General features: G+C 40.8%; 1 protein-coding gene across 1 annotated transcript; it reads right to left on the bottom strand.

Annotated features, from left to right (window-relative positions):
• Positions 1-1,338: 1,338 nt before the first annotated feature.
• On the bottom strand, positions 1,339-25,663 carry LOC107211110 (nodal modulator 1). The gene is made up of 31 exons (XM_015642651.3): positions 25,501-25,663; positions 25,152-25,241; positions 23,828-23,873; positions 23,301-23,401; positions 23,072-23,178; positions 22,807-22,879; positions 22,127-22,279; positions 21,314-21,451; positions 20,666-20,755; positions 19,952-20,057; positions 19,399-19,549; positions 18,119-18,296; positions 17,759-17,900; positions 16,779-16,910; positions 15,862-15,998; positions 15,493-15,580; positions 14,986-15,049; positions 14,102-14,197; positions 11,866-12,075; positions 11,514-11,596; positions 10,747-10,906; positions 10,497-10,623; positions 9,757-9,870; positions 8,979-9,106; positions 8,238-8,379; positions 7,341-7,424; positions 6,321-6,431; positions 4,894-4,995; positions 4,562-4,681; positions 3,909-4,001; positions 1,339-3,151 (listed from the first exon to the last, which is right to left on the bottom strand). Exons 1-31 carry the CDS (start codon positions 25,630-25,632, stop codon positions 3,020-3,022), a joined length of 3,630 nt encoding a protein of 1,209 aa, XP_015498137.1. The 5' UTR covers positions 25,633-25,663; the 3' UTR covers positions 1,339-3,019.
• Between the last annotated feature and the right edge of the window lie 104 nt (positions 25,664-25,767).

Genomic DNA, 25,767 nt, shown 5'->3' with positions numbered 1-25,767 from the left:
CATCTTCAGCTGAGTAAAAAGTAACCTGGTAGGAGGTGAGGAGCACATAAAGCAGCAACAGAGATTTGAGGAATTTTCTCCTGAAATTCTGCCCTCAGTGGGAAAGGAAGCACTGAGCTCTCTGTTTTAAGTATTTGTTTTCTTGCTTTTAAAGCACCTATTTTTTTATTAAATTGCTGTATTTTTAACACTGGTGCTCATGCTAATCAAAAACACTTGGAGTGTGAAAGACATCTAATAAAGAAATTTAGAAATTAAGCTGAACCATCTATAAAGAAATTGTAAAACTCAATATTAATGATCCATTTCAATCTTAAACAATAGTTTTGTGCACCACTGATGAATCACCCAAATATATGTAATATTCATTGTTACTTTTGACAGAAAAAATAAGTAACATGCAATCCTATCTGTATCCAGAGGGCCTTTCTCTCATTTCCCACAGATTTCAGCTATTTGCCCACATCTAGCTCACCAAGCAAATTAATTAATCATTTTTTCACTGCTGTGCCTGCAAAAAAGAATAATAAACATTGACTCTTGAAAGATTTCCAGTAAGTCAACATATTATGTTAGTCCCATCCTGCATTTATTCTTTGCATTAACATAAATTAATGAAAGATGCAACAAGCAGCTTTAACTGACATTTTCAATAATTTGGACAGGGCCAGTCCAACCAGTACTGAAGTGTTAAGAGCACAAACTCAAGCCTTAGGTATGCAGAGTGAGCCCTGAGCACACCACCCAGCAGAGAACACAAGAGCCCAGAAGGCAGAGCTGACCCCAATGCCCCATTTCTGCTCTGACTGTCCCAGGGCCAGGCTGGCTGTGCCCAGGGCTGTGCTCAGCTGCAGGGCACAGCCATCTCCCCAGGGCTGGCAGCAGTGCAGAGGTGCCAGGTGCAGCCCCTGCAGCCCTCAGTGTCTGTACAAAGCCTCTGGCAGTGCCCACGGACACAGACCTGTCTGTCTGTCCTGTTTCATGCTCCTGGCTCTGGGCATCGCAGAGACCACACTCATTCTTCTGCTTGGGGCTGTGGATCTGGTTATTGGTTTCTATAAATAACTGAAGAGGCTGATTCCTTGGAATTTAGTTCTGCTTTGGAAAATTATCTCATGTTTTAGTTTTCCCTGCTTTCTCAGAGCACAACTTCTCTGCCAACTGAGGAATTTCAAGCTATAGTTATTGTTAGGAATTAACACTTCAACAGCAGAATAAACCTCAAAACATGGGACTCAAAATCAGTCACAAGTGTGATGCAGAAGGCAAAAAAAAGAATTTTGAGAAGAGACACAGAGCAAATTCTAGATTTAGAAGCAAACATTAAATGAGCAAGAATTGTCACTTTCCTCTTTTTCTTTTTATTAACAGCATTTCCAATGTTCAAGTTCAATCATCAGTCAGTCTCACAGTTCAGAGATCAGAATATGTGGAACTCCTTTGAGGCACATGGAGATGTGCATTTCTTCCTCATACATTCCCCAAAGTAGCAATAACTTTATTAACATTCACCAGCTTAAAATAAAAATGTACTGAAAACGTACAATTTCTTATAAGTCTTAGAACACCTTGTCTTTTCCCCATGTATTTCATCACAGCAATATAAAATTCAAAGTCATTAAGTAGACCATGGTAATTTATTAGAGCTTCATCTCAAGCTCTATATATATCATGCTTTTTCAACATTCTACATTCTTGTTATGGTCCTAACAAGATTTCCCTCAGAGAGATTAGAATCATTACCAAGTGAAGTTATAACTATTTAGGCCCAAACTCTTGCAATGTGCAACAAAAACAGCGTAAAACCTTCAGCATCCAAATTTCTAAGAATGGTAGGGTTTGCAAGCTTAAACATTTAAATGTAAGGGGACTTTTATTTCAAGTACTGTAAAAGAGAAACATTGCCACTTACTGGCAGTACCAATGTCTTTGCAATATTTGTAGACATTTATGTGCATCTTCAAATGCTCTGTTAACCTTTATAGTATTTGTCAATAAAAAGCCCCATTAACATTTAAACTGTGTATGACCAACTACCTACTTCAAGCAGGAATCAAAAGAGAACCTGTAAGAAACAGTTACTCATTAGAGACTACATTATTGGGACTGTATGCATTGGAGATTTAAAAAAACTCACATTCCTTATAATTAAAAAACCCAAAAGGTAAAAAAGGTTAAAAAAAAAATCCATCATTAATTGGGAAAAAGGCTGAGCATGGCCTTAGCAGGAGATGTGACCATCATGGGTGAATGGTAACACCAAGAACACAGTATAGCTTTGGAAAAAGTAGCACAGCCAGCTGGAGCCACCTCAGGAACACTGGAGGTCTAAAGAGATCGCACTGGACAGGAAACTAAAACTGAAACACTGCAGTAGGAACATCAGAACTTACCTGATCTTAACAACTGACCTTACCTGACATCAAGAATTTGTCTTCATTGAGCAAAAACTTAATCAAAGATAACATAATCACTGGACAAGAACTGAAATCAGACAAACTCTTTAACCAAACTGCTGAACTGGAAGTGACCATGACATAATTCACCAGCCCAGCTAGGTCCCCTAAAATTCTGTTTCAAGCAACACTGATTTAGTAGAATCCCTGTGTGCTGCTTCTATAAGGTGGGTATTTCAAAAGGTAAGGAAAAATCATTCAAGAATCTAGAGATTGAAATTGAAATCAAGTATTATCTATTACCACTGCTTTTATAAATCATTAATAAGGACAGCATGACCTGTTCCAATGAAAAGAAAGAAAAAAGCATTAATTGTCTTCAAGTATGAGAGATGCACTCACAGTGACAGCAGAGGCATTCATTTAATCACTTTACAACAAGGAAATCTATAGACTCCATAGAAAATTTACAACCAAAACGGAGCTAATGTGACAAATGGTGCTCATGTAGCAAAAACATAAAATGTCAAGTCTGCAAATTCAACAAAAATGTGTTTTAGTGGCTTTGCCTCCTCAGGCTCCAGTTTGACAGAGCACCACTCCATCCAGTCCCTCCTTTCGGCTCACGTCCGCCTCGTCTTCTGTTTTTTGGTTTGTCTCTTTGCATCCTCTGAGCCCCCTTGGTCAGAGCCTGTCTGTCCAAGAGCACGGACTCCTTGCAGTCGAGTTGTCAGCTGCAGCAGTAAGGGAATAAGCTGGGAGAAACAAAAAAGGGAAACAAGTTGTGGTTACAATGGTAGGCAAGGTTTGAGTGGCATGGTTCTTTAGACATGTAGCCCCTAATAGAATCTACTGCATCAATGGCACATCTCAAAGACATCAGAATATGGCAGCAAATTTTGGGGAGGAATCAAACCAAACTTCTGGGAATTTATGATAATTAAAACCTAAAGTGATTGTTTGAGAGGAAATCAAACTGCACAGACAAATTTAATTTCTCTTCTTGGTAAAACAGAAATCAAATCCAGTCATACCAGAAAAGACTAGAAGAGCACAGTTTGACAACAAAGGGGGTTGTATAGCAGGTATTTGTATTCCTCTTGAGAGTATTTGAATTAGGGAGGGTATAAAGCTAAAGAGACCAGACCTGAAGACTTGCAAGACTTTTTCCAGTCTGACTGTGCCTGAAGCCAATAAAAGAATTATTTTCATTCCTATTTCACTGAATTATCTGAATTTTAATGATGCTGTATTGTTTTTTTCTCAGGGCGATCAAATGAGAAGCCAAAATTCAGCCACAGCACAGGAACTCACCTTCACACTAAGCTTTTTTAAAGGAAGGTAACTGTCCAAAAACATGGCTACATTGTGTCCTTAAAATACATCACATTAGGGGACGGTGACTGCACCTCTCTCCAGATAACAACCCAACAAACCCCCACTTAGTGCAGTGCAACAAATCCATGATAAGACAATAATATTTGGGTAAGAGCAGAAGCACCCCTGACCCACCTTATCGTGGTTGTAACCTGCCAACAGCAGGAGCAGCGTCAGCGGTAACGCGATGTAAGACCCTTGGGCAATATCTTGCTCAGGCAGCTTTCTCTGGAAACAGTGCAGATCATGGATTTTACTTTTTTTTAACAGTTGGCTGTGAAATCAGCTCTAAGAAACCTCAGCAATAGGATCAAGAGGCACATCCAGTTCTTCTCATCTGACTTCTTTCCAAGTGCTGTTCTAGGATTTACTTCACTTTCCATTTCAAAGCCACCCTCTGGATCAGTCACTCATGTATTACCCCTTCCTGAGGTGGGCTGCTTTATAAAGTCAATTCATTGATGGTCAGTCTCCCTGACAGTCAGCCTGGTGTGCTTTGATTTACCTGTCCCATGCTGCCCAACCTCTGTGACCCCACTACAGCAGCCATGCCAGCACAGAACCTTTCAGGCACATCTGCACCCTTCATTTCCTACTGCTGTTTCATGTCTCCCTCCTGTTCCACTGGCAACTGAACACACAGCAAATCTAAATTAATTGTCACTCATAAACCTCTTTATAGTTACACTAATAGAAAGCTTGGCCAAGAGCACAAAATACATGCAGGATATAACACCAAATACTGCTCCCAAGGTGAAGATTGGAACAAGGAAATATTTAGTACTTACAGTGGGACTGAAGACCAGTGTAATGTGTTTATGATATCCAATGGCAGTGAAAGAAACTTGAGGCAGGGTGTAGTCATACTGTGATTTAGACAATGTAGAATCCAGGAGCACCACGTAATTCTGTGGGTACAAAATACACTCAGGCTACAGCATCAGGAGCACTCAGAGACAAAATCACATTTAAAGGCAAAGGTTAAACAGGCTTCAAATCTTCCAAGGCACTGCTTAGTCCAGTATGAATACAGCTCTGCAAGCACACCACAAATTACACTTTAGTGTCCTTAGATCCTTAAATAAAGTGATCTACGCTAAGTTTCCAGCAATATTCTTACCTCTCCATCTCGGAGCAGTGGTGGGAAATGAAAAAACAGGGATAGGCCTAAGTTGACTGTATGAATTGGGTTGTCAAGATTTTCACTCTTGTAGAGCTTCACCTGTAAGTTAAGGAAGAAAGCACAAACCAGGTATTTCCAAGCCTGCACCACAACAGATATTTCAGACATTCCACATCTTCAGGGATAAAAGCACTTCAAAATTCATCATGTGTTTATATAAACAGAAAGTTGTCAAGTAAGAACACCTGGAAATGTTCTAATCTGGAATGTGAAAAGTCAGAGTCTTTTTATAGAACTTGAAATAATTTAGGAACAGCTGCTCTTTGACACTTTCACATACCCAGTGTATGAAAAGCAGTCCGTGCTGTGGATCAAAAAACTGCTCTCACTTGTGTCAGGATCCAATCTTAGCCCATCTTTCAGAGACAAGAATGTCTGCACTGGTGGGCCATTGATGCACCCATCAACAGCTCACGTGCAGTACATGCAACACAAGACCCCACCTAATATGAAGCAGGCACAGGTTCGGATAACTTCCATATAATCAAATTTTGACATCAATTCCTATTTGCTTAGGCTGAACTGCAAGGATTTAAATTTCCCCAGAAAGATGGGACACAAACTCAGGGGCTCTTCAGTAAGGTGACACTTACTCCCTTCACACCTGCTCTGAGTGTTGGATCCTTTGGATGTCTCCCAAAAAACCCAACAGCTTAGCAAGGAGATCTTGGCAGGTGAGATGCATAACAAACTAGTGTGAAAGAAATCCAAGCACTGCATTTAGATTTGTAGGTAGCATTTCAAGGAGCTTTTAAACCTGAGAAATGATGCTGTAGTTCCTACCCCACTAACACCTCTTGCAGACACTTCCAGCATTTGCTCCCTAAGCCAAAAGCATCAGAAATGTTTAGCAAGCTTTTTCAGACCACAGTACAGTGTTTTGAATTTTGAAAATTTCAGCTTTCCTATTTGTCTTATACTGTCTATTATTATGCACTTTTAAATGCACATGTCCTATGGTATCACTGCATTCACATGGTATATTCAGGTTTTGACATACAGGTCAAAAATTTCAGGTGTTCCAGGAATTAATGCAGTTCTCTGATACAAAGGACTCATTTCACCCTTGCTGTCTTGATCTCTCTACAGACAAAGCATCCCTAATCAGGGATATAAATACCAAAATGTACAGGCCAGCCAGAGAAAATATTTCTTAAACATATTCCCATGAAAAAAAGCATCAGGAACACTGCAATCTTCATTCTATCTGGAATTCAAATTCACATTCATTAAACTATTAGTGCTAATTTGAATTAAATGTGTGCTCTGGCTACCGAACCATTTCCAGTAACCCTGAAAAAAAAAAAAATCATTGTGAAAGCAGTAACAAATACACTTGACAAAGATGAAAGGCTTGAACTTACACATAATGTGGAGAGATATTCAGAAGCTGTAATTACATTTCCACTTAAATCAAATTGATTAATTTGCCGGAACGCTATAATATTAACATCATCAATGTCACTGTTCCCAACCTGCAATGGAAAACAGACTCAGGTTTTTGCCAACAAAGGAACAGTTAACAAAGGACAGTAACAAAACTGTTAACACAAACAGCAAACATTGATGATCATTTTAAATAAAAGTGGATTTTCTTCCATACTAACCACATAGAAGCTTGAAAGCTTTCCCATTGCAAGCCCCTGTTCTCCAGCGAGCACAGCTTGCAATTGCAGACTTGGGCATTATCAGCGTCAGACTCATGACATTAAGCTAAACTAAAAATGGGAGTCTCAAAAGCACAAACTATTCTGGAAAAGGCTGAGGTACATCCACAGAACTGCCTAATCTCAGAACATTAGTCTCAGTATTTTGCACCTGAGCTGAGAGATGCACAGAGATCTTTATACAGTTGATTAATGTGGAATAGCTAACAAGATTCCACCAGTTTTCAATGCAGAGTTATTACTACATTTTACAAAGATAAAAGTGCCAGTCCAAGTTACAATTTCACCTACACCAAGACTGCATGACTTGGACCCAATAAAACATAACAATACCTCTCTGTCCATAACTGAATACAACTGTAGGACAATATTATAATTTATGACACCCTCAATCTACCACTGCTTTGCTCCACATCATAAAGAAGTGTTGAAAGGTATTCCATACATTTCTTCTCTTGGTTCTGGGTGCATAGTTTTCAAGACTGTGAAAGAACAAGAATCCTTTTCACTTGTTTACTGTTTGGGTTTTATCTCACTTCAGTTTTGAGCTGTGGTGCTGACACACAGTATGGGGCCTGTTTTTAGGGAGCAAACTTGCTGAAAGGCACTTGTCTAAACAGAATGCCTTCACTACATTGCTGCTGACAGAACAGACAGAATGCCTAGACAGGCCCATTTCATATTTAAGTGATGCTACAAAACAGGAGAAAAAATTACCTCAATTGCCCGGTGCTGTGGTAAAGCTCTTTCAATGTGATCATTGCCTTCAGCTTTGAGTTGGACATGATACACACAGCCAGGCTGAAAGCAACATTCAGATGATAAATCACAACACTGAATAATACATTATTTAATTTTAGAGAGCAGTAAAGAAAATTTTCTAGCTTTCCATTTCAGATATGCCATCCAAACAGATTTAACTCTATGCAGTTAAAGTTTTTCCTTATCTTAAATAGAAAATTTAACTCAGTAACACTATTAGAAGTGTTTACTGCCAGAAAATGAGAAAAGGCTATATAGAACTTTCATTAGTTTGTTACATCACAGTATTAAAAGAAATCATCTGCTCTGATGAAAGAAAACAGGATTAAAACCTGATCAAACTTTTACTGCAGGAAATTGCTGACTCCTTACATAACGGTGCCATAAATTCAACTTCCCCATTCCCTAAGAACAGCTTATTTCACATACATGCTGTGCAATCAACATCACACACACACCCAATATCCTGCTAAAAATAGGCTGTTGGTATCTTCACAAGAGAAACTAAGCAGTTCCCCAAATTCTTTTGCCTATGAAGCTTCCCTGCTGGTCACCCAAGCACTGACCAGGGGATTGTGTCTTGTCACATCAACAGCCCAGTGTTTGTGGAGGCCAGCACAGTATGCTGCCAGCAAGTTCACAGACTTACACAACAAGCTCTTCTTTTCCCCTTTTACCAGGCTCAGTGTTCACTACATGACCATGTTTCTTCAAACAGAGAGACTCAAGGGAGGCTGAGTTAGCAAACATGATGGGAAGACAGAAACCAGTGGCTACTGAACAGAACCCATTTCACTGCTCCATCGTCACAACGACAGACAAGTCAATGACAGAGACCCTCCTACTCCTTACCCGAAGGCCACGGAGCCTGAATTTGCCCTCTTCATCAGTTATTGTGTCTTCTCCATAGATGCTGCAATCCTTCTGTCCCACAGCTTCCACTGACACTCCCTGCTCAGGCTCTCCATTTAAAGAGGAAACTGTGCCGTAACAGCTAAAGGTATAAAAAGAACCGGTTGCTCCAGGTGTGCAGATGCTGGTTTAATGCGTGTTATAAATACATTTTATTGTTATAACTGATGGAAAAAGTACTTAATGTATTTACCACAGCATGGAGAATAAAAGGGGTATTTATAATGTGTGTGTAGAACAGTTTAAATCATTAGAATTTGCTGCAGTTTAGAGCACACCTTTAGGAATCCAAGCTCCCTAAACTCCATGAACAACAGTTCTTTCTTACCCATGAGGGCAAGGAAAGGAATCTTCAAGTCAGGTATCTGAACTGGTCTACCACACCTAGAGTAGTCCTCTCCTCTCCCACTGGACACCACACAAACCACTTCCAGTGCCACTGAGACAGTGCTTTCATAGCCATGTTTCCTCCTATGGCTCTGCCACCTGGGCTTAGCTAGATGTCCACATCCATTAAAAAAGGCCAAAAAAAGTACTATACACAGCACATTTACTTTAAATTGAGACTTGGAAGTCTCCTCCAAACCTGCAAGAACAGAGGTGTGCTGGGAGGAAACACATTTGCTACAGCACATCCTCATACAGCCCATAGCATTTTCCATGAATTCCAGCTCTACTGACCTGTAAGCCATTCTGTAACCAGTTATCTGGATTTTGAGATTTTGTCCTTCTTGCACTTCAATCATTTGTGATGATGGTTCAAATCGAAATTCTTTCATCATGGGTTTAAAGTAATACTGCCCTGGGCTCTGCAAAGAGGCCAAAACAAGCTGTTTACTCATAGTGATGTAGAAACTCACCACCTCCAAAAAAATATACTTTGCAAGAGCTCTCTGAAGAGCTGAAGTCCTCCGTAGCAACCAGAGGTTAAACCTGTCACAAAATGTGAGCAGTGAAAAACAGGGAGCACATCAGACAATAAACTGATGGAATTCCACCTGCTGACAAAGTGTTAAGAGAGAAAGGAAACCACAGCCCTAAAACTTTACCACAAGACCTCAAGGACAGGAAAGTGACCACAAAAGAAGGATGTCTGCAAAGAAACTATTCAAGCATGTCTATGCACATATAGATCAATAATGTAATTAGATTTCCTTCCCCCTAAAGACTCTCCAATGATCATCAACAAATTGGCTTGTTTCATGTTTACAGACTGCAAATTAGTAACTGAGATCAGTCAACATCATCTATGACCTGTTGGGGAGAAACCTCTTGCCGCATTAGATTTCACATCTTTCACTTGCTAAGATTTTAAGTACTGTTTATTCTCAGGGATCTGAATCTCTCATCATGTGTTAGGGTTTCAAAGGACACCTGCCACTCAAGAGAGCCCTGTTGGAGAGGGCAAAGTAACACAGCCCCACACACAGCCACACTCAGAAGAATCATTTCAACTTACCAGATTGGAAAATGTCAGCATGCCATTATCCTGTGTGAGGAGGTTGGACCGAAACACCCCTCCACTGAGAGACAAGAGAACTCCTGCAAGAGCCTGGTCATCCTCTGATTTGATCTGTTTTTGAAAAAACAGTAATTTTAAGGGTGAGGCTCTTTATGGAGAAGGGTTCAGTTGAAAAGCCCCTTGCAGAGTGCACAGATGGGCTGGCTCTGAGCACTCAGCTGTGAGCAGAACTAACCATATCTGTACTGCCCCTCCTGGGAACAGTACAGAAGCTGCAGAACCCTCTGCTCCCAAGCCCTGGGCAGTCACAGCCCATGGCACACCATGTGCCACCACAGCAGCCATTCTCTACCACTCCACAGAACACCCAGGAAGACCAGAACAAAGCACCCCAAAGACTGGAACCAGGCACTAGTTGGACCAGACTACACCTGCACCTTGAGGGAATAAAACTCCTTAAAACGGGGTGGTCCAACTCTACAAAAGCAAATAAAGCCAGTCTTTTGAACTGCAGGCTCTAACTTTCACTCTATTAAACCTTGGAAAGTATCTTCTGCATGGCAAATCACAGTCTACAACAGAGGTCATCCACTGAGATTTGTGTCCTCATGACAAAAATTATTACCCAAATAACTGGACACACCATTTGTCTTTGGAAGACGTGAATTAACTTTTTGCCTGTCCAGCTCCAACTGCCCACATTATTCATTTAGAACCCAAAATGTTCAGAAAATTACCTCAAATGTCACCCCAGCAAGAGCAAAAGCTTTGAAGTCTCCAACTGTTCCTTCTACTGCAGTTAAAACAAAACCTTCCTTCTGAGCAGTGATTGTGTATTCCAAGTCACTGTGAAGTGGCCCAACACTTCAAATAAAAGAAGAACAGAACTTATTTCAGAAAAAACATTGGATATCACATACACATTGTCAAGTAACCACTGTGTTTTAACTAAAGAACCCAAAGGTTCAAAACAAATCTGTTCATTACCTGTAAGTGCCTTTGTCATCGGTGAAAACTGTGATAAGTGCAGAAGTTGCTCCCTTCTCACTAATGACAATCTCAACCCCTTCCAATTCAGGATGAATTCGCCCTTCCAGAAATAAGCCTGCTTTTCCATGAATCTCTATCAGCTTCCCAGGACAACTCTCTTGGTCATTGTAAAGGGGATTTCAGACAAAGAAAAAGGTAAAAAAAACCACTTGACATTCTGGCTTACAACAGAAGTTTAACTACTTCCATTTCTTAGTGATTTCAAACAAAATGTTCACTTAAGAACCTTAAGGACAAGATGGACACTGACCTAAAAAGCAGCATCTGTAACTGATGATAACCCTGACAATTTCAAAGTTTATCTTTTTTTTGGTGAATATTTTTATTACTGTAATCTAGTGGGGAAAAGAAAAAACTTTAACAGAAGCCTGAATTTGGTAACAAATTCAAAATAGAAACCTTGTTTTTGCACAACTCTTTTTCTAGGTGACAGTACTATAAACAATTCTGAGAATCTGGTGTAATACCCAGAAACCTGGCCCTCCTCTTGTGCCAGGTGGTTTTTCAGCACTTGAAAGAATAAAAACTGTACTTGCATCTTCTATCAAATAATTTCTAAATTCCAGAATTAAACTGGCCCAAGGAAATAGCTGCAACTGAAACTTCCCTATCATTACTTTTCAAGTTATTCATATGTTTATCTACACAGATACATTTCAACCATAAAAATCTAATCCCTTCAAAAATAAATTATTTCTATTTACCTCCACTAACAACTGCTTCCACATAAGGTGGGTAGAAGAGCAGCTCTTTTGATGATGGTGTTACAGTAATTTTCTCTCCAGACCTGTAAAACACAAATAAGATATAATTAGAAGAAAACTGAATTAGCAGCTCTCACGTAGAGAAGAGTGCAAAAATGCATCTAAATACTCCAAGAAAAAAGTATCAACAACAACCTAAGGAAAATTCTTACTATGTGGTACTAAGTTTCCTTGTAGCTCAGTCACCAGCCAGCAGCTCTGTCCTACCTGGAACTGTATCACTGTTCTCTTTGGCAGACACACCACACAATGGTGCAAAGAACACACCTTGTCCACTGGAACTTGGTATTACCTTGCCCAGTAGGAAAATTCATATAAGAATGGTCCTTGGAGCTCCTCCACCATTTCTTGCACTGGTGGCTTTGTTCCTTCCTCCTCCTGACCCTTCTTTTCCCTCTCCTGCCGGCGGCTCTCGATTTCTGCCAGCTGCTGCTCCCGACGGAGCTCCTGAGCAGACTTCAGGGGCCCTAAAACTAAGGCAGGTTCACTGTCAATGGATGACCTGAAAATATGGAGAAAAACCAGAATTACCTCCTTCCATGTGGAGAGATAAGAGCTTGTTGTATCTATTAATTACTGCCTTTACACCACTGCAGACAAGTCCCAGAACATTTTTAAACCTATCCCTCTTTAACTGCCCTGTTTATTCTGGTAAGAGCACAGGAGTGGTAAATTTTTAGGCTAAAACCATCAGTTTACAAGAGTACCTTTAACAAAGACCTGAACTAAAAGAGAAGGGCTGGAATGTCATACCTGAGAACAAGCTTAATACAGAAAGGACTAGTTGTAAAAAATAAATAAAAAGTTTAATAAACCTGCTTTTTTTCAGAACTAGGAACTTTTGTCTCAGAACCTACCTCTCAGGGGCAGAGAATACAAGGCAAAAATAACTTCTATCACACATAAATACTTCTCAGAGCCAGCAATTCCCAAGAAAACCTCTGAGGTCTCACCTATCTGCCCTATGTACTTGAACTACCCAGCTATCTTGTCGCTGCCCACTGAACAGGTTGCTATCTAAATTCAAACAAGTTCTTAGAATCAGCTCAGAACAATGCATTTGTTTCACTCTCCCTGATCTTGCATCCTTTCTTTTCTAGGATTTTCTTCTAGGCTCCAATCATCCTTTGTATCTTATCATCTGTCTCTTCTCCAACAGCCTGAATTCTCAGTGAGGACTGAACCGAAATGATCACAATCACTTTTCCTACAGCCAGTTTAGATTATCAGGATAGTTCTGCCTCCTGCTTCAGCCCTCACCTATATTCTAGTTTGTCCTTTTAAGAGACAGTTACTATTGCTCTATCACACTAAGTTACATCAAGGCTTTATATTCTTTCTCTGCAATCCAGAGACAATACAGAAACATGTAAATTTTTTTTTGTGTGAAAACCCATTAAAAATTTGTACAGGCACACACAAGCTCAAGAGACTCATAATAAATTACTACAGTCTTATTTTTAAAATATACCAAGCCATTATCAAGAAGTGGTGAGAATCAGCTTTGCTTTTGGTTGAGGATTGGCGTTTTTTGTTAACTGAAAGTTAATGGGTCACAGCCATGGATCTGGTACACAGACTTGTAAAAACAATTGGCTTGCTTTTAAAGCCAGAGCTGTTCCCTTTATGTTGACAGCACTTCACAAATTTGACTTCAGCTGAAAAGCTTGAGGCAGGATTGATCAGAGATATCTGTGGCAACTAAGCTGCCTTCAAAGCACTAGCCAATAGTCTCCAAAAACACAACAAGCTGAGAAGGTTGCTAAAATATTCTCCTCCTCACTAAATTGTTTTTAAAATCCTAATGGCCCTCTGCTGTGTCTCCTTTCCAGCTGCTGAGTTGCCCAGCAGTTGCAGTGTTAGGGCCATTAATCTAGGTGGACTCAAGGCAATGCTCTGCAGATTATGTTCTCTGAAAAGATGTTTAATGCACACAAAAAAGTTTGAGAAGCCAGAGTCTAGAACAAGTAGACACCAGCAGAGTATCAATAAAACACTCATCATTATCAGACACTTTCAGGCAGATTTGGCACTTCATACAATTAAAGTTTTCCACAAATCAGCGCTCCTTAGTGAGCTGTCTGTTCAGCTAAACATAAATTGGTGTATTAGTGTGTAATCACTCTGCATGTTTTTCCTTTTATAACCATCCTCACACCAGTTACAATGCTCTAAAGCAGAAAATTCTCATTCCAAGAAAAAAGGGAAAAAATAGATGCAAGTGCCTTAAAGAGCTCAAACCTAAGCTAAAACAATACCCTCTGAATTCTGAAACACTGGCTCATTACCATATATAAAATCTCAGAAAATCATTCCTCTTTACCAAGACACAAAAGTAGGGAGGAGCATTGTTGAAATGATGAGAAAACTCAAAGCATATCTTAGCATTAAAAACCTCTTGCAGCCTAGGCTAGGATGCCACTAGGATCCTGTTAGAAAGCAGCCACTATAGCACTAAAGCTGGGGTAAAGCCTTATGAGAAATGTCTTCTTCCACTTTTTATAGCTCCACCATTTCTTTCTCCTTACTTAATGGTAACAGTTACATCCATCAGTTTATCAGTTACAATCGTGCCCAGGACATGGTGGCGAACTGCAGTGAGCGTCAGGATACTCGGAGAGGACCTGCAAATCAAAGGAACAAAGACATGAATTCAATGTCCCCTTCTCAAATAAGCAAATCTTATTTAGCAGAGTCTGTGCTCTCACCCCTGAGATTGAAATGCTTTCTAAAAGATGATACAGAAATTACACAGCAAAGCTGTAGTGCTGGGATGTTCATGTATTGGAAAGGGAGCATTTTCCAACTCAAGCCCCAAAGCAATTCCTTCCTTTGTGCCTTCTGCTTTCTCTCAAGCTAAAGCTGATTTGACTGATTTCATATGTCAAAGTGTCATTAAACACATCACCAGACCACAATCTATAAATAACTAATTCAACTTGCCTGGCCAAGGAAGATTCAGCACTGCTTATGTGTGGTAAGGGTGTACATTTATTCAGCTTGCAAAAAATGGGGTGAGCAGAATCAAAATGGCCAGAAGATCATGGCACCAGTGACACCAATAGTGGTAAGTGCCTCTTAGTAATCTTACTATCCCATCTTTTGCCTTTCAGCTCTCAGAAGTTATTTCCAATGAAATTACTCTTCTCTGTTACAAAGCAAACCCAACACCAAACAGAAATTAGACAGAAAGCCGACAAAAATACCCATCTGAAGTAACTAAAGCCGCTTTAAACCCTACCATTAGTTTATTTTTATTACTTTTAAGATGCAAAGTGCAAGAGAACACATGTGATACACCTTGCTAGAGCTTCCCTCTACACATCCTGTCCTGCTGAAAGCAAGCAGGAGAAGGGAGCTTTATGGCAAATCACAGTGGTAGGTGTAAGGTGAGGAACAGTCACACTCTTACGTGTCGTAGGTGTAATACTCGTGTTCAAACTGGTGGCAGGAGCGCGGGGTCACTTCATACACACCTACAAACAGCAAGGCAAAGAATGACCCACTGAAAAATTCAAGTTGGCTGAATTCTCAAGATCACATGAGAACAGAGGTACAGAAACAATTAGAAAACTTGACTATATATCTGCTGCCTTTCACACAGGTATTTTCTAATGTGTGTGACAAAGAGAACCCATATGAATGAGATTATTTTAACATTATCTTCCTTCATCGAAGATGAAATCACCAGCTAAAAAAATAGTAATATTTTATTTCTGAAATCTAGATTTGGTGAAAGACTAAATAGCAGAAGAAATGGAGAATTCTACAAACTTAGAACAGATCATTTATATACAGATGTAATTAAAACAGTGTCTTTCAGAAACCACAACAAAGTTTTTGGGTTTTTTTTAGTTCCCAGCAGTATTAGCTAACTGGTTATTTTTCATTTTTTAAACTAATATTTTAAAGCTGTTACCTGGCTTTGAAAGACAGAATCTATTAACTCCTTTGGACAGGTTATAAACACCAACATTCTCTGGTCCATTTCCATCCTGATAAAATTCCTGTGAAGCCACAGCACAATTCACTATTAGCAACTAGCAAACAACAAAATGAAAACAGTATTCACCTAAACATACATCAATGCCATCTTTTTGTAACACCTAACATCAGAAGGCTGTTTTACCAAACTTAAAAGACAAATCTCAAAGCACTCTAACCATCAATGTTCCTGTGCTCTGTGACCCTCCAGAGACAGGAGAAAGAAAGCCTTGATTCCAAGCATAATCCTATCCACCTACGTAAGGTCATTAAAAACATACAAGAATATTTGTTTTCTACGTACCAGCGTGATTGCATGAGAAAGAGAACACCTCAGCATATATCCAGTCTGCCTGAATTCTACTCCTGACACATCTTCCTCCAAGACTTCCAATTCCAAAGACTTATTCTTCCAGCACCAGTCTTCATGTACAATGCTTACTAGAATATACACCACACAAAGCATTTTAGTAATGTAAAACAGAGTAGGTAAGGGCAGGTTTTGTGACATAAAACATTTGTGTCTCTCTAGCTTCCCTGACAATGATCTTCAAATATAAATACATGACAATGCCTGCAATAACAGACATGGCACTCAGCACTGCAGTATCACCAGGAACCCAACATATCTACCAGGAAAGCTGTACTATAAAAAGGAATAATGAAGCCCAGCCACCCTGGAAGGATCCTCAGTGGGCATTACCACTGTGACAGGCAAAGCAGCCTAGAGGACATCATAACCTAAACCAAATTTAAGCTGGTGGAAGGATGTTCCCACTCCTGTATAAAGAATGCAATCTATATTGCTCCTTCTACACCTTTCCCTGGAAAACAATTTATTTTCACAGGCTGATGCAGGCTGGCCAACATACATACTGTTCTTAGGAGCAGCATTCTGGCAGCAGAATTGGAAGCAGAACTGGAATAAGAACTGGAAGCAGTGTGTCCCTGTCCTTAGGCTCATGATAAAGCCCACTTCCCCCACACCAGCCATGCAAACCCTAAAACTGAGGGGAGCATTAGCCTTTGGGCTGACACAGGGTAAAACACCCAACACTAAGAAAACTTGATGCACTATTGTAAGGTTTTTCTACAGATTTCCTCAAGTTTCACAGCTGTGCTGGGCATTCTACAAAAAGGCATCCATGATAAGAGAAATGCTCAGATTGGGTCACAAATTGGGCTACAAGGGTGCCCCCCAAGCAGTTCCTCTGCTCCTACCTTTGTACTTGCCCGGGAGCACGCCCTCGAAGGTGAAGGGCACCGAGTCCCTGCTCCCGGCCAGCTGCAGGCTGCGCTTCTCCCCGGGGCGGCTCACGGACTGCAGCGTCACCAGCAGGTCCCCACACGTGTCTGTGGGGACACACAGCACGTCAGGCTGCACCCCACCTCAGGCCTACAAACACTCAAATGCTTCCTCCCTCCCAGCACAGGATGTTTCCAATTATATCTTGTTTCTTAGGCACATGTTTATCAGTGTTATTTTGCATTCTGCAGGATTTTGAGATTGTTATTCATATTCTTTTATCTAACGGCAAGAAAAAACCTGAAACAACATTAAATCCCTGTGTTCACCTCACTCTGCAGAGACTTAATAGCCCAGTAAACACCTGCAAGACAGAACAAAAAGTGCAGAAAGGATTCAGAGAGGAAAAAGGAAGGGTAAAAATTATAAAAATCAGGCTCCAATCATCATCTGCTGAAATCAGCGGGTAATCAATGAAAATAGCAGGAGAGAGGAACCTTAGACTAATATAAAGACAAAAAGCTTATGAGAGAACAGAGGTTGAAAGCTTCTGCCAAAGGCTTGAGCATCCTACAGTTCTTACATGCACTGCTTTTCTCCTTTGTTTTTGTAAACTTCTTTTCCAGCTCCAGTACTTCTCTGATTGATGTACAGTATCCCAAGTAGCAGACAGGACCATTTACTTCCAGAATCTACCCCTCTTCTAAGGAAGGAAAACTTGCTTATCCCTAGCAAGTATTAAAAGTAGGTACACAACTTTACTCCAAACTTTGCTAAAGTTAAGGTACTAGGCCACAACATCTCCCAAGAGCTGCTTTTTCCATATACTGCAAGCTACATTTACTTACCTGCTGATGGGACTAACCACAGTAAGTGTCTTGATGTCAACAACACTAACACATGCAGTGCTGAAGTTCTCCATTCCATTGCCATTTCACTCTCACAATGGACTTACCTAAACAAGAGATCTTCCCTGAGACAGATGCCAAAAACTGGGAGAAGGTCACATCCATCACTGGTCTGTCAGTAACAGTAACAGGGAACATTTTGGGTTTCAAAGCCAACCCTGCTCTGGTCTCAGCCTCTGGAATAATTACCTGTAGAGTATATGACAACAAGGCATCACCACCTTTCATATACCAGTTCCAAAACACCCACTCTGCTGTCTTCAATGCACTTATCAGAACTTAGAAAATGGAAATCTACTGTAAATCCCAGGCAAAGCAAAACCAGCCTCTCAAACATGCTTTCCAAAATTTCAAAATCTTCTAGAACATGACAGTCCTACAATGAAGAAATGAAAGTTCATTCTTACCTGAACATTGTATGTACCCGATTTTGCCTTGAAACAAAATGCTCCATGAGGGTCAGTTTCTGTTGTAACCAGTGATGCTTTATCCCTGTCTTCAGGTATCATGGTTACCTTGTATTTACTGATCTGTTTGACTGTGTCAGGGAATCGAGTAACTGAGATGTGGCCACACACGCTGAACCTGTTAAATAAAAGCCAATCATCAGAACAAATATCTTGATTTGACAAAGATCATAAAAAAACTACCTCAGAACTTCCTTAAAAAGTAAACCCCACTATGTTGAGGTAATAACACCTGAATTGGAAAGGATTTCTCTTGAAAGAGAGATTTTCAAGCAACTTGCTCCACTCTTCCTTGCCACCAACCCAATCACTTCAAGCCTTTTTCCATTTTTTTTGTGCTAAGCAGGCAACAGATTTGGGACTTTCTCCCCTCAGGTTTTAAATAGTTTCAAGTGTTTTGTGTCAAAACCCTCAAATATAATAGGTAATCCACTGGAACACAACCTTGGTACACCTACACTTGTGAAAGCACAAGACAAGATGACAAATGAGAAGCTGGTACGTTTTATTTTTTGCCTTCAACAGCACAACGTGCTTAGTTACCAAATAAACTGTACCACATCATTTAGCAGCACACAAGCTTTTTTTCTAATTGGCTGGCTATGTCTGTAGGAGCTGACTGCTATTTGACTCAGTAAATTCCAAGTTTTCATTTCTGCAGAACACTGCCACTATTACCTCCTCTGAAGTCCTGGACACAGAACAGGCCCTTTCATCTTCCTCAGCTCATGCTGTATCTCCTACCACTGCACAGCCTTAGACCCACAGTCAAGGCAGCAAACAAAAAAAAGACAATTCAGGTAAGGCAACAATGACCTTGAGAGTGAGCAGTAAAATGCAGAGGTTTGGTACAACACTGCACCAGGCAGCTGTGTGACTCCAGATATCCTCCTTCTGTGCAAGAGTGAAGTGGCAGAAAGCATCTCTGTTGCTTTCTTGGTTCACATACCATTCTAAAATTCTTAATCTACCCTTGCCTTAGTGTCATCATTTGCAAGGGAGAGCTTACTAAGAGGATACTCTAAACCTTAACTATTGTTGAGCAAAACACTGCACACAAAACATGCACTCATGCTTCCCTATTTACCTTGAATTTCTTCAGCAACATTTAGCTCCTGACAACACCACACAAGTCTGGGCATGACACAGGAAAGGATCACCAATTTTCACAGCCTCATCCACACATCAAATTGCATTTTCATCCTGACACCAGTCCTTACCCTGTTGCAATGATGTTTGCCAGCTGAGGTGTATTTGGTGCAATCTTCACAGTAATAGTATCAAAAAACAGGTGTTCTTTCCTGGCATGAATTGTGTATGTACCTGTTGTTATGTTCTCAAGGCGGAAGGAGCCATCAGCTTTTGTCTTCACTGTAACAAACAACAAGAGTTAAAAACCATATGTTAACCTTAGGTACCAACAGATCCAGAGGGCATGCACTGCTTTAAGCTATTTTTAATTCATATTATACAACAGTTTTATGCTTTTTTACTAGATGAACCTTCATTTCTGTATTGCAAAGTACAATCTAGCATATGGTTGAAAGCAATTCAAAAATTTTCAGCTCCCAAACAAATGAACATTTAATGCTCTCATCTAAACCAGAAAATGCAAAATTTATCAACTGGATGAAATCCACTGTAATATTTCAAATAAACTGCAACAAAAGCAGTGTATTATCCTGAAGGCTTAATTCCATATCATACACTAGTCCTGTACTCGAGTTTAATAAAGGTTTCCCTGTATCAACAACCATCAAGAGCACTGCATACCTTTAATCTGATTGTTCAGAGTAACAGTGGCATCAGCAACTCCTTCTCCTTCAGGACCATTCAACACCCTGCCTGTGACAGAGAAACCCATCACATGGAAAACAGGCTGAAATGGGAAAAAATTAACATCAGTCTTTACTCGGGAAAGGCAAACACACAGCTACAGCAATTGACACCAACTGTTTTCTCTCCATCACATGTAATGGAAACTTATTTACAGCTCTAGGAAAAAAATGTACCAGGATAATCACAGTGAAAGTACAAACTGATCTCCAGGGATATTGTTCCCCTAAGTACAAAACACACATTCTCAATTTGTCTGCACTGGTACAGCTCAGAGGGCTGCAGTCACAGATCATAATGCCATTACACAAGGCACTCTGCAAACCAGAAAACCTACAGGCCCTTCTCCAGAGATGTGACAATCTCAACAAAGAAATATAAGCAACGTGGAAGATTACTGCCTGTTTGCAACATGGACATGAAAGTGACCATAGCAGACAGCTTTGCCCTATTTTGTTTCTTCCTAGTAAAAGGGACCAAAGTATAAAAACACAGCACAGTACTAGAAACTCTCTTCTACCTGCTGCACATAAACAAGTGTCTTCAACTTCTTATAAAGAAGTTTTTCCAAAATACAGCTGCTTTCTGCTAAAATCAGTTAGACTTTTAAAGGTATGAGTGGCATAAAAGGATTCCCTCTGCAGGCCTTACCTCGATCTGTAAACTGTCATGCTCTACATGGAAGTCCAGTCTAGATGGAGCAACATCAAAGGTGATTCTCTCTCCCCTGTAGAATGGTATCTGAAAGAGCACACATAGCTTTGACTCCTAAGCTGTGATGACAGAATGGTTTTCCTCTACCATTTCCCATGTTTTTATCACCATCAGACACCTCTTCCAAGGGTCAAATAAGCTGTAAACCTCCTGGAAAAAAGTACTCAGGGGCATGGAGACACAAATATGGGCAATATTTCAAGACTGATGGAAACCATGAAATTATCAAAAAAGATGGAAAACTAACCCCCTAGTCAGAATACAGCATACTTGGATGTGCAAGGGCTTAAAGACTGGACTAGAAGGATTAAAGGAATGAGTACAGGATTAAAGGAATGAATGAATGAAAGAATTAAAAGAAAGAATTAAAGGAATGAATCCCATTTGTAGAGCACACAGACTGAGAATGCAGGACCATCACTCCAGGCAGTGCACAGAGAACATGCTCCCACACCATCCAGATGTAAAAAAGAGAATGGGAAAAAAAGGAGACCACTTAAAGGAGAGGAGGTGGTAATACCACACTATGGTTTAGAAAATAGACTAGACACTGAATAGACAAGCAGTGAATTTCTAGTCACTTACCACAGTGTACTTCCCACTTGGTAGAGAAAGAAAGCTAAAAGACCCATCTTCTTTTGATACAACATTGCACAAATAGGATAAAGACTCGTCTCTTAATTGGAACCCCTCCACAGGAGAAATACTGCAGCCCACAACATCCTGTAGTAATAAATGCAATACAACTTTTTGTCTCAAATAAGAACACAGAAATTATTTGGGGGAGGGGGGGAGGATACAGGAGGGTTCAAAATACTCCACTGTGAATGAGTGATGGGAAGTATATATGCCATTTTAGAGGCAAAGTTTGATGACATGGCTTAAAATTCATGTATAGGTAAAACAGGAAAAATCAGCAAATAATCAACTCTATGGTAACAAGGACAGAACACTAGGAAATTTGACATCCCCAAAACTCCACCACGTGTCTTAACTGATTTCAGCTCTGTGGACAGGGTTAACACTGCAAAACAGAGCTCAGCTCTACATGACCACGTTTCACACTCATTTCTTAACGCACTTGTAAGGTGGAAATAGAAGCGTGTGAACTTTGTCTTCCCATCAAAAGGGCAAAGAGTAATTAAGATGTCATGCTGAAGACAAATTACAGCTACTGTACAATGAATTATGAAATAATTCCATGCAGGTCACGTTGGATTACAAAAGCCTTGTTGGGGAAAAAAAAATCACACAAAAGAACCAAATGCAAAAATACAGTTTAAGGGATAGTTGGAGCCAGTGAAGGACAGATGAGTACCAGGGCAATATGAATCTAGAAGCTATTTGGTTCTTATTTATAGCCATACTCATACTGAAAAGGTACTGATCAACCATTACCTCTTTAGAGACTGAAGAAGAGAAAAGGAGAAACATGACTCCTTTCATGGGTTCTCCATCACTCCTCACTGACCCAGAGACATTGTAGCCTGCAACAATCAGGGGGCTGGCAGCATAAGCATTGGAACTTGTCACCCGCACCACTGTCTTTGACTGAAATACAGAAACAAACATCTTCACCAAAGCAGCCATTAAGTCTCATTTACAGCACCTAAAGAACAATCAGAGACTGCACATTCAACAACAGGGACAGAAGCCAGAGCAGCAGAACTCAAAGAGGGACCCCCAAGCTACTCAAGACACTAAGAACCTAAAGCAAAGATACTTTCTAGAACAGTATTTTTCCTGCTTTCCTGATTCAGGAAATGGTCAGGATATCAGAGCTCCTCAAAAAACAAGCAGTCTAGGAGGGAAGGATTTGAGCTACAATATTCTTGCAAAGTGTACAGGATCAGAAGACAGAAAGCAAAAGCTCATTTGACAGTCCTTCCCTGGCTGGCTTCACTATATCCAAACTGGGCTGGTACAAGGCAGTTTCCTCACTACCTGAATTAGATGTAGAAAAACTCCAGTAACCCTGTCCACCCACAAAGCCCCTTCCTCACACTAACTGGTCCAGACAAGATCTCACAGATCCATGCTCTCTAAACAGGCAAACCAGAACTTCTGTAGGTTCTAACCTCTTTCAACATCCAGGTAGGATGTGATGCAAAGATTTCATATTCGCCAGGAAGCACTTTGAAGAAAGCAAACCTGCAAGGCAATAAAGGGATTATGTCTCTTCAGAAAGAGCCACAAACTTATGTTCTCAGAAAAACAATTCAGATTCTATTAACATGTTAGAAAAAATATTTCAGAACTCGCACAGTCCCAGTCAATTTGGCAGAATTGAAACGATCTTGTGCAAATGAACAGATGAATTAAGTATGCACCACCCACACTCACTTTCCTCCAGGTTGTGTAATAGTTGCTTGTATGTTTATGTCACTGCCAGCATTTCTCAGTACAACCTGAACTCCAGCAGGACCCAATGTCTGACCTTTGCTGAGAACCTGTCAAAATAAAAAGAAAAGATGTACAAATGAATTAAAATAACGTGTAGAGCTGAATTTCAATGTTTTTATGAAGGTTGAATTAGCATAAGGCAGAATAAATAAAGATAAAGGAGTCTAACCTTTCCGTTCACAGAAAATCCTGTGAACACAAAGTTGATATCACCTCCCTTTGTGCAAATGTCATTAATGCCATCCACATGGATGTCTACACTGGTTGGTTCTGGAAGAACGATGAAATAGCATGTTAGTGAGAGAGCAACCACAAAGAAACTCTGCTTCAGCTTTACACAATTGTCACAGAAATGTATTAATTCAAGCATGGCAAGCATTGCTCTGGAAGTCTTTCTTCAGCAAAGTTAAAGCACACCCAAATCCTGATGCTGAAAATCCTCTTTCCCTCCTCCTGCTGCAGCCATTTTTGTCAAAACCCCGTATTCCTTCAAATCAGTTCAAGGGTCACTTTGTCAGTGTCTACCACCCAGCTTTACTTTCCCCTGCTACAGTAAGTACATTTCACTTATTAAACCATGCAGTATGGTTTATAGGTTTGGAAAAGTGCTCCATCTTCCCTGCCAGCTGCAAGTTAGAGATAAGTTCCACACTGCAGATACAGTGTCCCATTGTAAGAAGACATAGAAGCACTTACCAAAACTCCACCCTAGGGGAGGCTCAATTTTAAGAATGAAATCCCCCTAAAAATAAAAAGCAATAATTATATTCATTGATCTAAATTCAATTTAGCTAAAGGATGAAAAAGAAAGAACACAAGCATCATGCTGCAGAGAGGAACACAAGACTCGAGTGTAGCATTCTCCTTTCCTCCTGCTTATGATACTCTGTTCAAAGAAGCAGCCCTATCTACCCAGACATGCTGGGATGCTGGGCTCATATCCAGCCAAGAATAAAAATTAGGTATTACCATGTTTATCCTGCTTCCAGCACAATTCTGGCTCACAGTCAGACAGCTCAGTGCTAGAAAGTGCTCAAATCTACCTCCACCTGCCCCAACAGATGGGCTCTAAATCAGCCTTTGATATTTCCACTGGGTTGTACTCAACCATTCTGCCCAAACACAGGATAATAAAATTCCAATCCTTTTAAAAGCTCTGATCCAAAAGGGTATTAATCAATAGAGAGATCCTCTTTGTATCAGAGAGCACTGTGTGTTTTGCCACACATACTCTTAAGTTCATCCCTGGAAAGGCTCAAAGGCCTAAGAATGAAATCACCAGGATCAGAAAACTTATTACATTCTTAGATTAGGAAGGAAAGGAAATATTTGGTGCCTGGACTAGATGACCTTTAAGGGTGACTTACAACCCAAACCATTCTATGTTTCTACTTCTGAACCCCAAGTTAACTAGCTCCTAAAAGGAACAACACACATTGACCATCTAAAGGTAGTTTGTATTCAATTTCATTTGAAAGTAAACACCTTTCCAGTCTAAGCAGACATCAAATTACTGATACATTCTGACCTTCCTGGATTATAATTTCCTTAAAACATTTTTAGTATCTGCAATTAATGATTCAGGTTGTTTTCAATTCAGTCATATCAAAACACATTCTCATATACATTTATTCCTATTTCTATAGGTAAAAAATATGAAAGCTTTATCTGTACTCTGTAGGGAGCTGTACTTTTTGTGCAGTATTTGTACAGCTACAGCACACAGCTGCTGGCAGGAATTCAGGCTCCCAACGCTGCATTCATTCCAACAAGCAGCACAAATGCAACACTGCAGCTTACAGTTAGCTGGCTTTTCTCTTAATAATTAGCACTGGGAAATGAAGTCGTTGCATTACAAAAAGAAACAGTTGAAACTTTGATCCAAATGAAACTAAATGATGTCCTGATTCAAATGTTTCATGGGTGGAAGTTGCTCTGAGATTTAATGTGCCAGCAGATCGAGGTGAAGGCAGCTGCTGCCTCCAGCACAGAGGGGACAGCGCAAATATTTGTGTCTTACCTTGTCATAGAGGGGAATCATGAAATACCCATTGTTCGGAGCACAGTCTGTCTGGTATTTCAGAGTACCATGTTTTGTATATAACTTAATCTAAAAAAAGCAAACAAAACAGACACAAAGATTTTTTTTTTAAAAAGGCGAGGAGCGCTGAAACTAGCCACTCTCTAACCCCGTGCTGTCACCCAGCAGCAGCAGCCGTGCCAGGGGGGAGCAGGACAGGGTTAATGGCAAGCAGGCTGCAGAGTGCCAGGGTGAAGAAGAGTTCCACCGCCACCTGTGACCGCGGCCCGGGCGGCAGCGCTCAGCACGCCCGGCAGGCGCCGGGGGCGGGCGGGGCGGTGGCGCCCACCTCGATCAGGGAGTAATTGATCTCCACGTCGGACTTGACGAAGCCGCCGCAGCCCACGACGATGTCCTCGGAGCCCCGCGCCAGGGCGCAGCACAGCGCGCAGAGCAGCGCGGCCGCCGCCCGGGGCCGCATCCCCTCACCGCCGCCACAGCCCGCAGCCAGCGCTGCCGGAAGGGCCGCGCGCGCTGGGCCGCCACAGCGCCCCCTGCCGGCCCGGAGGGCTCCGGACGCTGCCCGGGGACGCCCCGCTGGACACGCCTGGCCCGG

The sequence above is a fragment of the Parus major genome, chromosome 14, assembly GCF_001522545.3.
Source record: "Parus major isolate Abel chromosome 14, Parus_major1.1, whole genome shotgun sequence".
Classification (NCBI taxonomy): Eukaryota; Metazoa; Chordata; class Aves; order Passeriformes; family Paridae; genus Parus; species Parus major.
The sequence above is the reverse complement of the archived record's forward strand: the minus strand, read 5'-3'. Positions and strand labels throughout refer to the sequence as shown.

What these genes read in the sequence shown, in the direction of transcription:
- LOC107211110 (XM_015642651.3), bottom strand. Translation starts at nt 25,632, where the DNA reads ATGCGGCCCCGGGCGGCGGCCGCGCTGCTCTGCGCGCTGTGCTGCGCC. An exon ending in AGGGAAGATCTCTTGTTTAG is followed by an intron (nt 16,911 to 17,758) that starts GTAAGTCCATTG and finishes GTGTCCCCACAG; the next exon opens with ACACGTGTGGGGACCTGCTG. An exon ending in TCAGGCTCCGTGGCCTTCGG is followed by an intron (nt 7,425 to 8,237) that starts GTAAGGAGTAGG and finishes TGTTGCTTTCAG; the next exon opens with CCTGGCTGTGTGTATCATGT.